At 39.4% G+C, this 14,729-nt stretch overlaps 1 protein-coding gene across 2 annotated transcripts in view; it reads right to left on the reverse strand.

Annotated features, from left to right (window-relative positions):
* The window catches only part of SNTG1 (syntrophin gamma 1), a 191,938-nt gene that overhangs the window by 158,925 nt on the left and 18,284 nt on the right, over positions 1 to 14,729 (reverse strand). For both annotated transcript variants that reach the window (XM_024127073.2, XM_024127072.2), the window contains exon 3: positions 4,347 to 4,403. In XM_024127073.2, the coding sequence (XP_023982841.1) occupies positions 4,347 to 4,403 (57 nt within the window). The remainder of the gene's footprint in view (positions 1 to 4,346; positions 4,404 to 14,729) is intronic.

Here is a 14,729-nt window from a genome sequence, read left to right on the forward strand (position 1 = left end):
AACGAGAACAGGGCAGAATGAGGAAGTGAATGCAGCTGTGCCTGTGCTTGTAGCAACCCTTGATCTTTAAAGACTTTTGCCCTGAAATCACTAATAAATGAAAATACAGATATTTATGACAACTACTATGAAGATGTATATGTTTATTTGGTAAATATGATATAATTAATACCCAACCCTTGATATTAAGAAATTGTTTGATGCTGGACATTTCAATCCATTTATTTCAGTTTTAAATAAACCAGAATGTGAATAACTTAGAGAGGAAACATTATTTGTGTTTCCAAATAGAGCGTGTAGAGATAATTTTAGTGCAGGTTTTACAGCTATAGAGCATATTTATTGGGAATAAGGACTATGTCGTCATCTTTGATGGGGGTTGAGGCTCAGCTCTGCCAGTTATAACCAACAGGTAAATTACTTAACCTCTTAATACTTAATCTCATTGTATTCTAACAACAGTTATCCACTTTCTGAATACTGAAGACCAAAGGAAACAACATAAAGCATTTAGCTCAGAATCTGGCACTTCAGGAGCAGTTAATAAATATTAGCAATTATTGTTCATAAATGATAATATTTTAATGGTAAAAATACTTATAATTTCACTTTGATTGCTGCAAAGTTAAAGATTCCAGATAGAAATCACCTTTGATCACAAGCATTTCCCTGATGGACATGGATAACATTGTTTAGGTAAGAAAAGCTGAGTCTTTTGAAAAATACTCCAGAAAACATTTTTCTAGGAATAATATTCAAAACACTCTTTCTCTAAAAGGTAATTCTTTTAATGACAATGACCGGAGGTATGATTTAATAATATGCAAATGGATGGTATTGCATTTTAAGAGATACACAAGAAAAATTAAACTCTCACAGAGTCAAGATGGCAGCTTACTTTAAGGTGATTATATGGTAATTCTTACAAGAAGAATGGGGCAAAAATGCAAGACTATCAGAGCCCTTGATGAGAAACTTTGGTGATTACTGGGGGTGTAGTGTGGAGACCATTAATTTATATTTAGAAATGGTAAGTATCTGGATGGTTCAGACAGGCGGACCAGAAAATGCAAGAGGAAGACTGGTGCACCTAGAGCAGAACCAGAGGCCACGTGCAGATCAAGGTGAAGAGGGCATTCCTGCAGGGAAGTTGAGGATATATACCAGGTGGATGCAGAAGCCTGAGAGTTTCTAGGAGCAGCTTCAGTCTGAGGACACAGAAAAATAGGTGATCATAAGTGGAAAGTTTAGTGATTCTTTTGTCTAGCTTTTGGAGAATGTTTTTTTTGAAATCTAAAAATGTAATTAGAAGGGCTTGGCATTTTAATGAGATGCAAACAAAAACAAAAACTAATACAAGGGGAAAAACACCCAAGTTTGTGCTTTCTGAGGGATGTTTGAATCAAGGAAGACTGAGTAACGGTAACAGCCACGAAGCATGCCAGACAATTGTCAGAAAAGATCCAAAGTTACGGCAGATATGGGAATGGCTCTAAAAAGCAGCACGAGACTAAAAACGGTGTAAAAGGGTGTCTAGTTTTTGGAGAATGTTTTTTTTGAAATCTAAAAATGTAATTAGAAGAGCTTGGCATTTTAATGAGATGCAAACAAAAACAAAAACTAATACAAGGGGAAAAACACCCAAGTTTGTGCTTTCTGAGGGATGTTTGAATCAAGGAAGACTGAGTAACGGTAACAGCCACGAAGCATGCCAGACAATTGTCAGAAAAGATCCAAAGTTACGGCAGATATGGGAATGGCTCTAAAAAGCAGCACGAGACTAAAAACGGTGTAAAAGGGAAGGATTCCTGGAAGACTGAGAGAGGAGTGAGCACCCCGCACAAACCCCAGAGGCCGCTCGTGGCCAAGAGTCAGGTCAGCAGGGAGGGCCGGAGCTCCTCCCTGTTCTTTTCTGAGGTCCTGGACGGGGCTGGTCCTGGACGGGGCTGGGGACGCACTGTGACTTAGAGACACAGGCGGGACCAGGTGGACATGTGTGCATGCCATGTCTCTAGATCCCACCTCACTGCACCCCAGGGCCAGTCACTAGATGTGCTAAATCGCTAGATAAATAAATGGTCAGCATCAAAATTCTGAGGTCCTGGACGGGGCTGGTCCTGGACGGGGCTGGTCCTGGACGGGGCTGGGGACGCACTGTGACTTAGAGACACAGGTGGGACCAGGTGGACATGTGTGCATGCCATGTCTCTAGATCCCACCTCACTGCACCCCAGGGCCAGTCACTAGATGTGCTAAATCGCTAGATAAATAAATGGTCAGCATCAAAATATGAATTTTGCATTTAGGCTAGAATACTTTCTTACACTGTTGCTTATGTATATTTTAATTCTCAGATCTAAAGAAAATAGTGCAAATGGATAAACACAGTTCATCCAATTTACATATGACAGGGTAAAGGGAAAAAGGATTTGAATAAAATATTGCTATTTAAAATAAATAAATGAATGATAAATAATCACATGTTGAAATACGTTAACGGAATGAAAGATAGTTTAAAAATAGAAAAGCAAAAGTCAGAGGTAAGTAGTGAGAAACCTAAAATGGAAAACCCTAAAAGGAAAGTCTTCAGGCTGAATGGATAATATTCTAAATAAAAATATTGTTTTTATTTCTGGTTGGTTTGTGTGTCATAAGAATTATAAAATAATTTCGTTTTTTGTCAAACCTCTTAATATATGGCACCCATCACAATTCAAATATTACTTCTGTGGCCAGTATTTTGAATGGAAAATATACACTTATTTGATTTAAAAAATAACTATTTATTACATGTATGAGGGTTTTGTGTGGGTTGAAATAATGTAAATATTAAACAGAAATGATTTATTTGGCAAAATTCTTAATGTTTAAAAACTGTCTAGGTTAAAATGTGGTATTTCAGTAAAAATAAGTAACATTGTATTATTGAGTTTCACTCTAAATGGAAATAGAACAGAAAGAAAAGAACATTTCCATCCTGCACAAAATTCATACAGCTCCACTTCCAGAGATAGAGACGGGGCTTATGTCAAATGAAAGCAGCTCTCGTGAATGGACTTTATTCACACTCAGCTCCTGTTCTCTCTTCATGAACATTTACTATCTTCAGTGGTACCTTTAAATCCTTCATGACAATCTCAATAAATATGGATAAAAACAAAAACAAGAAAACTTGTTTCTTGGTTTATTCCCACAACATCATTTCCACATCCGAAAATTTGTCCTACATATCTCCTTGGCCTTAGTTGATGACAGATAGAGTGAAAGTAAAAAAATGAACCTTAGGGCTTCCCTGGTGGCGCAGTGGTTGAGAGTCTGCCTGCCGATGCAGGACCAAAAAAAAAAAAAAAAAAAGCAAACCTTAAAACTAACATTTTCTATAGTAATGCTCTCATCACTTGACGAAGGCCATGCTCGTCCATACTGGTCAGTTTTCTGAACCATTTTCATAACGTCAACTAGAGATGATAGTCACCAAATTTAGAGTTCCACTTTCCAAGCGTATGTACCTCAAGCTGTGTTAAAATGTCATGAAATGTACACCTGACATGTATGATTTTCACCCTACACAGGCAAAATGCCTAACCCAACAACCAAGATAAAGTTAAATTTCATTGATCTCTGCAGAGATATAGGTTTCTAAAGGGCATTTAAAATCATTGAGTTAATTTTTTCAATATTTATATAACTTTCTGCCCTTTTTTAAAATTTATATTTTGTTTCATGGATGATACATTGCAAGTGTGGTACACCTTTAATAGTCAGTGATATACAGAAAGAAAAGCCCTTTGAAATGTAATAATAACTAGAAAAGAACAGATATGGTCCCTTTTTAAAAGAATTGAGGTGCTAAAACTTTAAATCTATCCTATATACTTGGCATTGGAACATGAGATTTTACTGATTTCTTAAACAAAAAAAGAAAACTGTACAAAAGAAAAAGATGACTAGAACAGAACTAATACTTAACTTACTATCAGACCTTATATGAACCTAAAACGTGTTCGGCTCCTTTCATTGACAGACCAGTATTTCCCGCTCTGGCTGGTTAAAAGATATGCACACCGCAAGACCATATTTGATATTTTAGATGAAACCAGATAAAGAAAATTAATGAGTTATATTCAATTCCAGGTAAGGTAAATTTCCCAAATACTTTTCTAAAACCTCTTAATCAAAAGGTGGCCAAGATTTTGAGAGCCTGCTTAATTTCATATCAGTCCAAATATTGAGGAGTTTGCTAGAGCCATTCTCGTCTATTTATCAATCTGCAAAAAGTTAAAGTTCACAGAAACGCGGGCGTTACAGCACAGACTTTGTAAGGATAGACAGGAGAGACGGGCTACCTTTATGCTTAATCCAAATCCTCCTACAGTTTGTCTTCTAATGGTCACCGTTCTTTCCTGAAAGACAGATTTTAAAAGTGGTTAGCGTTGCCTGCTACTATACCTACACACCATTTCCCTCCTCTGCGTTTTGTGCTTGCTCTTCAAAAAAAGGACATTTTGTGACAGCATAAAGGCCCCAAACCTTGCAATAAATGGAGTATTTTGGAATTTTTAAATCGAAGGCTAACAATTTATCTGTCAAGATAAAAGGGACTGCAGTTTATTAAACTGCTAAATTCTCAAGTTAACTTCTTTCAGTGATTTTTTGGACACAGTTTGGAATCTGAACTTTAAAACCTCTTCTCATTCTCACATTATGTATTCTTGTTGTTGAAAAATAATTCAGCATCCCATGGTAAATATTATCTTTGCCAACCAAGGTCATATCTCCATTACTACAGAGACTTGAGTGCCGGGCCGGGAGACTGCCACGTTTCAGCACATAAATGGTCCATGTGTACGTCTGGGGTTGGAGCTCTAAATAAACCGGGTTCACAGTGATTGCTTGTTTGAAAGAAGAATGCATTTCACAGTTAACTGATAATTATAATAAAATTATCAGTTTTCAAAAGCAGTTCTCTTTTGCCTTTCACAATGGAACCAATCATTCAACCACTGGCATATGAAACTTAAAAATCACAAAGAGCCGCATTTGGACAGATCCTTTAGCTTCCAATAAAAACATCAATATTACTGTTTTATGGTGATCATCTCTACATAATGCATATCTCCTGGCATGCTGAAGGGCTGAGCGCTTTTATTTATAACCTTCTCATCTTCTTGAACCTTCCCCTACCTAGAAAGGTTTAGACTCCACCCTTCTCCCCTGGTACCTGGAATAGATATTTGTCTCCTGGTCCCTGTGTCTCCACAAAGGCTCAGTTTATTTGGCTACATTATCCACTCCCCTACTTAATAGTCACCTGAGGTATTCCACCTGTGGTAGTTTAAAAAATGCATTCTAAACGAATTTTATCACTTTAAGTACAATGGAAAAATACATTTAATAAAATTCTTTCTTATATATCTTTATGTAGAATTCTTTCTGAAGAAAGAAAAGTTACTCTGCACATTTAGGTATCTGATTAATATTTATCCACATCATGTTCCAAGAGCTGTATCACAGAGGAGCTCAAACACTGGGAGACTCAGAGGATAAGTTGATTAAATGGTGGTCTTCAGTCTTACCAAACAGACAGGCAAGCTGCTTTCCCACTGCATATCAAACTAAACTAAAGTTCTTAGACGGCACAGCTGTTTCCTTCATCCTTTTCTGTAAGGAATAAATACTTGATTCCTTAAAACAGTATCAAAACCAAGGGTACAGTTAGCTCAGAAAACCCACATCAACTGTCTGAAAATAAAGATTTTAATCTGTCGAAGCAAATGCATTTTTAATAGCAAATGGTATCACCTAAAGTTTCTAGAACATCTTCCATAGCAATCATTAGCCACAAGGGCAGTTTGGTGAGTAAACTCTCCTGAGCAGCAGAGTATGTGCTGAAGCCCTGCTTTTCTCTGAAGGAAGGGCAAGCATGCAGGTTATTAAAGGTCTATGCAGTGCCTTTATGCATTCTGTACAAGACTGCCTTCCAATCTTTGGTGGAGAATATTTAGCACATGTTCCAAATTGGATACAAAATTGCTGATGCAGAGAAGAGTTTGACTAAAGAGTCAGCAGAACCTGCGGAAAAGCTCAGAAGCAGCACTTATTTTAATGTTTTTTAAACACACGGGTACACACGCACGCTCTTGCAAAGGCAGACAGCACCTCTAGAAGCTACTGCTTCATTAGCTGACTCGTAAGGAAGCGGGGAGAGATGGGCAGGACGAATTACTTCGTGTTTTAAAGCCAAAATTTAAAATTGGTGCCTGCAGGTAGCAGGAGGCATGGAAAGGCACGCCCCTGTTCAGATGGTACCTGCTGACACCCTCCTGGTCTTCTGTATGTCGTGTCAGCTGTGCCCTCCAGCCCCTCCCCACCTGCCCACGTTGGGGTCTCCCTCCTGCCCCAAAAATCAGAGGAAAGAAAGGGATGTTAATGAATTGTTTCAGCTGCTCACCTCATAAATCAGAGGGTATCTGGAAGCTGCTCGGGAGCTGTATTTAGTTAACACAGTGTGAGTTTCATAAAGACGTTGCCTAGCAACAAGGCACCATCCTTTGGGAAACCAAGTATAATTGGTTATTTTATTTCTTAAAACACACAATTGAGACGTGCTCCCACACACTCATATATGCGACAAGACTTCATTTGTTCTTGCTATTCGTTACTAAATGAAAGGATGGAGCCCAAGAGTAGTATCGGCCTGTGTGAAGTTGTGCTACACACCTAATTCATTCATGTTATGGACAACATGTTGAAGTGCTTAACTTGCATTATATATAAACATAATTATTATCACCCCTGCCCTCTGGAATATTTTATTTGACATACTCTCTGTGTTTACTGTCTGAACTACATGGGAATCAACATACACATGTTACCAAACAGAACACATTGCTCTTATATATCCCAGGAATGGACGTTTTTGAGACACACAGTGAAAAAGAGGAGGGAGTGGTGAGAATAAGGCAGAAACTAGAGAGATTGCAATGAAGAACTGTACTGATTCTGTGTGCTGGGAACAAAGAAGATGCATAGGAAAGGAGAGAGTAAAAGTCATGAGCTCTTTTTGACAATTCAGGAAGAGTAACTAAACCTCATAAAGGAATAAGAATAAAACGGTAGCTTCTAATTACCAAAAATCTAAATACTATGTGCCCTTATATATACAGTGGAATATTACTCAGCCATAAATTGAAATGAAATTGAGTTATTTGTAGTGAGGTGGATGGACTGAGAGTCTGTCATACAGAGTGAAGTAGGTCAGAAAGAGAAAAACAAATACCGTGTGCTAACACATACATATGGAGTCTAAAAAAAAAACCGGTACTGATGAACCTAGTTGCAGGGCAGGAATAAAGATGTAGTTATAGAGAATGGACTTGAGGACATGGGGTGAGAGGAGGAAGCTGGGTTGAAGTGAGAGTAGCACCGACATATATACACTACTGAAGGTAAAATAGTTGGCTGTTGGGAAGCAGCCGCATAGCACAGGGAGACCAGCTCGGTGCTTTGTGACCACCTAGAGGGGTGGGATAGGGAGGGTGGGAGGGAGATGCAAGAGGGAGGAGAGATGGGGATATATGTATACGTATAGCTGATTCACTTTGTTATAAAGAAGAAACTAGCACACCATTGTAAAGCAATTATACTCCGATAAAGACCTATTAAAAATAAATAAATAAATAAATAAATACTATGTGCCCTTACGGGTCTCATAGTACTCGTGATTGTTTATTAAAATACACCGTGACCTTGACTGTTTCTTCCCTCTAGCTTTCTGAGTTCTGAACCTATGTCTTGTTCACAGTTGTATCCTTAGAATTTAGCATCGGGCCTAAATCAAAGTTAGATAATCATCTGCTAAATGAATAAAGAGTTTTTTTCCCAAACATTTTTATTTCAAACACGTAATCATCACAACATCCCACCTGCGTGGACAATATTTTCCCAATTAAGAGTGAAAAAACTAAAATGCAAATGAGTTACAGTCACTTGGCCAAGATCCAAATCTGACTGCAGTGAAAGTGTCTCTGGTTCCCACCACCTTTTCCATCACACAGGCCCAAGGCAAGATGGAGAAATAAGATGAAAGAAGCAAAGATACTGAAAAATAGGGAGCAGAAAGGGAAGGCATCGTCAGAAACAACGCTCCTCCTCTGAGACTGGGCGTGGGGCAAGCGCGACCCCGCCTCGCACCACTGACCTGCAGCTCGTGCCTGGAGTTACGGTTACAGCGCAGCAGAGCGGCGCTAGGGGTGGAAGGCCTGCGGGCTAGAGAGGGAGAAAGGAAACTGCCTTTGTTCTTTGTCTATGTAGAAAATCCCAAAGAACCGACAAAAATCTCATGGAACTAATACGCAATTACAGCAAGATCGCAGGAGACACAGTTAATATACAAAAGTCAACTGCTTTCCTGTAGATCAGCGATGAAAATTGGAACTTGAAATTAAAATCACAGTACCATTTACAATAGCCCATTAAAAAGGGAATACTTTGGTATAAATCTAACAAGTAACGTTTTTCTGTGTGGAAAACTATAAAATTCTGAGGAAAGAAATCAAAGATGATCAAGATAAACAAGGAGAGATATTTTATATTCATGGATTAGAAGACACAATATTTTCAAGATATCGATTCTTCCTAACTTGATCTATGGAACCAATACAATCCCAATAAAAATCCCAGCAAGCTGTTTGTGGGTATCAAGAGGCTGCCTGTCAGACTTATGTGGAGAGAACCCATAACGGCCAACACGAAGTTGAAGCAGGAGGGCCAAACCAGAGGACATGGGGTCCCTGATTCAAGACTTGCTATAAAGCTACAGGAATCAAGCCGGTGCAAATTTTTGAAGAGTAAACATATAGATCACTGGAGCAGAACAGCAAGCCCCAAAATAGAACCAAGAAAAAAAACAGAGTCAATCTGATCTTGACAAAGGAACAAAGGCAATTCAATGGAGAGAAGGATAGTCTTTCAATAACCACCCCCCCAAAAAAGTAAGAAAGAAAAGAAGAAAGAAAGGAATCCAAACAGGAATGTTATCCTTTCACAAAAGTTAACACAGACTGAATCACAGACCTAAACATAATCACAATCTTATATAAAAATTCTAGGAGAAAACCTGTATGACTTTGGGTTTGGCAATGAGCTTTTAAAAGGAACACCAAAAGCATGGTCCATAAAAGAAAAAAATTTGATGTTAGGAAATATTAAAATTGAAAACTTCTGCTTTGCAGAAGATACTGTCAGGAGGATGAAAAAAAGTCACAGATTGGAAGAAAATATTTGCAAAATATCTATCTGATAGGGACTTGTTTCCAAAATATGCAAAGAACTCAACACTCTGCAAGAAAACAACCAACCTAATATTAAAAATGCCAAAATATTTGAGCAATCACCTCATCAAAGAATATACAGATAGCAAGAAAGCTCTTGAAAAGGTACTCAACAAAATTTATTAGTGGATTGCAGGTTAAAAAATGAGATAATATTACACACCTTTTAAAATGGCTAAAACCCAAAATGTTGACAATATCAAATGCTGGGGAGGATTCGCATCACTAAGAATTCTCATTCCTTGCTGGTGGGAATTCAAAAGAGAGTTCGGGGGTCTCTTACAAAGCTAACACAGTGCAGGAATTGCACTCCTAGGTATTTACTCAACTAATTTTAAAATTTATGTTTACGCAAAAGCTGCACGCAAATGTTTATAGCAGCTTTATTCATAACTGCCCAAAACTGAAGTGAGCGAGATGCTGTTTATTCATAGAACAACAAATAAACAAACGAACAAATAAATAGAAATGAGCTATCCAGCTCCAAAAAGACATGGAGAAAACTCAAATGGATATCACTAAGCAAAAGAAGCCAGTCTGAAAAGGATATATACTCTGATCCTATCTGTAAGACGTTCTGAAAAGGCAAAACTAAAGGACAGTGAAATGACTAGTGGTTGCCTGGAGTTCGGGCAGAGAGGGCAGAGGTTGAATGGATGAACCACGGGGATTTATAGGGCGAGGAGACCATCCTTTACGATACAGCAGTAACGGACACACGACACTGCGCATTTGTCAAACCCCACAGAACTTCAGAGAAAAAGCAGTCCACCTTCACATATGCACATTAGGAAGCTCGGGGGCCCAAAGCGAACTGTGACAAGTAATCTAACTGCATTACAGGTGTACGTCAGCCCCTTACCGAGAGGGGTGGGAAAACACGCTGCCCGAGCGACTTTGGAGACGAGTGGCGTCTGAGAGACACAGGCTACGGGCTGAGACCCTCCTTGATGAAGCTGTCCCACGCGAGGGTGTAGTGACAATCCTGACACTGCTATGCATGCATACGGAAAATAAACAAGCACCTGGGGGTGGGGGGACCAGCTTCTCACCGTGGGGTGGGAATTTACAGACACAAGCAGGGCGACGGCTAGAACAGTCCATGGGCAAGGAAGACAGCGGGGAGGTATCAGTATGAACCCACGTTCAGCTTAATATAGATAGAGGTGGTTACATATAGAAATACTCATAGATAAGAGAATCTACAAAGGTTATTGTCTGTCTTTAAAAATGGCTCTTCAGGGCTATAATTCATATACCTTAACACCAGCCACTTAAAAGTGTACAATGTAGATGCTTTTAGTAGTTTCACAGTTATGCATCCATCATCACAATCAATTTTAGAACATTTGTATTCCATATTCCAAAATGTACCTAGAAGCCCTCACTCCTGATCCCCTCCCATTCTAACCTTAGGCATTTAATCTATGTTCTATCTCTATGGATTTGCCTATTATGGACATTTCACATAAATGAAATTATACAGTATGTAGTCCTTTGTGTCTGTCTTCTAACTACGATGTTTTTAAGGTTCATCCATGTTGTAGCATGTATCAATACTTCGTTTCTTAAATTGTCAGATAACATTCCACTGTATGGGTAGACCACACTTTATTTATCCCTCCCTCCACATTTAGGGTGTTTATAGGATTTGGCTATTAAGAATTATGCTGCTATGAACATCTGTGGACAAATTTTTGTGTGTACATGCGTGCTCATTTTTCCCGAGCATATATACCAAGGAGTGAAAACTGGGACTGCCAGGCGGTTCCAGTGAAGCTGGACATTCTACGTTCTCACCAGCATTGTCTGAGGATCCCGGCTTCTCCACATCTTCAGGACCACTTGTTTTTATCTGTCTTTTTGATTATAAACATCCTAGTGGATATAAAGTGTACCTCACTGTGGTCTTGATATACATTTCCTTGATGGCTAATGATGTTGAGCATTTCTTCATTTCCTTATTGGCCAATTATACATCTTCTTCCAGTTTCCATTGTTTCTGGGGGAAACTCTACTATCATTTGAATGGTTTTTCCCCTATTCCTAAAGTACTATTGTTTCTGGCTGCTTTTAAGTTTTTTCTTTGTCTTTAGTTTTCAGGATTTGACTACGATGTGTGTTAACACAGGTTTCTTGGGTTTATCCTTCTGAGATCTGCCCCACTTCTTTAGGTTTATGTCAGTTGCAAAATTTGGGGAGTTTTCAGGCATTATTTCTTCAAGCACTGTATGAGCTCTGACCTCCTTCTCTTTTCCTGGGACTCGGATGATATAAACGTTGGAGCTTTCATTATAGTCTCATGGGTCCCTTATTTTTTTCAGACCAATTTTTCTCTTTAGTTCAGAAAGGGTAATTTTTATTGTTCTGTCCTCAAGTTAATTGGTTCCTTCCTCTGTCCTCTCCACGCTGCTCTTGAGCCCATCCACTGAGTTTTAATTTCAGTTGAATTTTCAGTTCTACAATTTCCAGTTGCTTTTTGCTGAGACTTTCTATTTTCCCATTTGTTTCAATCCTGTTTGTAACAGACATGAAATCATTTTATGACAGCTACTTCCCAATCCTTGTTAGATAATTGTAACATCTGTGACATTTCAAGGTTGGCATCTGTTGATTGTCTTTTCTTATTCGAGGTGAGAATTTCCTTGTCACTGCTGGTCTAGGTGGGAAAGTTCCAGTTGCTCCAGGCCTCTGCTGACAAGAGCCTGGGTGGGAAGTGCAGGGCTGCCTGGTCACCGCTCCCTGAGAGGCCTCCACCGTGCTCGCATCATCAACGTGCTGCAGTAAATGCTGACTTTCCACGAGGCCTCCTCCAGTACTTCTCCAGGGCAGGGTGGAGGAAACAACGTATTTTTAAACAGCAGATTTCTCTACCTGTGGTCCAAAACAACTGATGAAGTCAGTTCCAAGGGAGAAAAATAATAAATGTACCAATGACAAAAATGACAGTTTTGACCAAAACTTTCACTATCTATTATGTTAAACATGTACGATAGTATTTACATAAATAATATAGGCCTTATTTTCACATTATTATCTATTTCATTTCACCTAGTTTGTATGAGTCTCCATTTCCAGAATAATGCAAATTCTAGTCTATCAATCTACGTTTAATTTCACTGAAGTATTACAAATTTAATTAAAATCATTTATATGAAGCACTATAACCGTCATAAACCTATAAACTTTAGAATATCCTTAGGCTCCTTTTCACTAATATCATATTAAGAGCACTTTGGTTTGAAGCAATAATAATGAAACTCCTTTGCATCTGAAAAGGACTGACTCACAGAATGATTCTTTTGAGGTGAGAAGTTTTGTTTTCTAATATTATACAGAAAGATTACTTATCCCGTTTAAATTGCTCATCCAGGATAATCATTAGAGGCAAAGTGAATCAGAGAAAGGGACAAATATCCAGATCAGTGGTCCATCAGTTATTTTAGGAAACAATTATGACCTCACGTGAGGTTATAGCACTGAGAGGAATACAAGTTAGAAATACAAGCAGAAAGTGGGAAGAAGGGACCCAGGCTTTATTTTTCACGTCTACAATCTTCTACGGTAATGTGGTCGTCACATTCAACGCTGTCACAGCCAATTCTGTAAATTAGATGTTCTCTTCTTCTCACTCACAGGAACCGAGATTCAGAGAAGGAAGTTAACTTACACAGGGTCACAAAGCTAGCAAATGGCCAGGCTGAGATGACAAGCCAGGTCTGTCTGATTTTAGAGCCAATAGATTTTCCACCATAACACACACACACACACACACACACACACACACAACTAACCTTGGTTCTGACACTCCTTCGAGCCAGATATACTGAATTCTTTCTCTAGGATATCACACAACAAAATGATGAATAAAATAAGGCACACAAACAAAAAATAATGTCAAAGTGTAACCAGGGCAATAAGAAGAAAAAAATTTCACGGTTGTCAGAAAGGAAGACTATTTGTCTCCTGATAGGTAAGAAGGTTCCACCCAAACTGTGACCCTGATCGCATCCGCCACGGGCCCAGGACTGGAAGGACCAGGGAGGGGAGCAGTGGCTCGTGGTGTGTGTAAGAAGGAACATTTCTACCACTAGTTGCCCATCTTGAATTTGGCTCCGGATGAAAGATTTAAAAGCTAATTCTCCTGAGAATTTGTAAACATGAATTGATCTACGTGTGGGTTTGAGATGAGATTCAGTCTACCTGTGTGGTCTCGAATCCCCAGTGGAGATTTTAGTTTAAAGAATACCTGGGTCACCAGTATCCTCAGGCACCTTGAAAAAGCAAATGAAAATGAAAATTCTGTCTTTACAACACATTGTAGAGCCAAACCCAAGAAATTCCCACAGAGCACCAAAGGACATGAACTCAGGGTGAAAATTCGCAGAGCACAGCGAGTGAGTCAGCAGAACAGCCGACAGACAAACAAGGAACAAGTGGCAGATTAGGTTCTGTAGAGACTGCAGATCCTAGAATTCCAGACGCACCATGTAAGTAGGATTTTTAGAATGATGAATAGAACAGGAGGAGATAGCAAACGTACGATAGTGATATCAAATATTATGCATCAAATATAAAATGGGACAGACTAGAACTTCTAGAAGCAAAAAAAGTTTCCAGAATCAGAATTTCAATACATAGTTTAAGCAACAGACTAAATCTAACCAGAGAGAGAGATCCTGAACTGAAAGGCAAAGCAGAGGGGGCTGCCGTCTGGCCTCCAGGTCAGACCACCTGGCGCAGAGCGTGAGCAAGAGAAGAGAGTGAGAACTCAGGGCTGATGTAGCGCCTACAGATCAGGGCCCAGGGAAGAGCAGAGAGCGGGCCCTCCTACAGATCAGGGCCCAGGGAAGAGCAGAGACCGGGCCCTCCTACAGATCGGTGCCCAGGGAAGAGCAGAGAGCGGCCCCGCCTACAGATCGGGGCCCAGGGAAGAGCAGAGAGCGGCCCCGCCTACAGATCGGGGCCCAGGGAAGAGCAGAGAGGGGGAGGTAAGCAAAAGTTTCTTAAATGATTGATGATTGTTCTGAATGAAGAAATGCATAAATCCTCATATTCAAGAATTCCTGACTCCCGTGCAAAGTCAATAAATAAAAGCAAAAAAATAAATCTTCATGGTTGCGTCACAGTGCAACCGCAGGTCACCACAGGTGGGGATCCCCACATATCCAGTGCTCCTGAAAGAAGGGTCAGGCTCCCTACAAAGAAAGCATAAGTAGATAGACAGTAGACTTTCCAAAACTCGACCTCAACGGTTGGGGGAACAATGTATAATAAAATAAAGCAAAATGTCCACCTTCTTACAAGATAAAGAAAGAAAAACCACCAAACAAAACATTTTAAATATCTATCTACCAGGTATCTGCATACATATATTGCACATAGGCAGACAGATTG

The sequence above is a fragment of the Physeter macrocephalus genome, chromosome 15 (assembly GCF_002837175.3).
Source record: "Physeter macrocephalus isolate SW-GA chromosome 15, ASM283717v5, whole genome shotgun sequence".
Taxonomy (NCBI): domain Eukaryota; kingdom Metazoa; phylum Chordata; class Mammalia; order Artiodactyla; family Physeteridae; genus Physeter; species Physeter macrocephalus.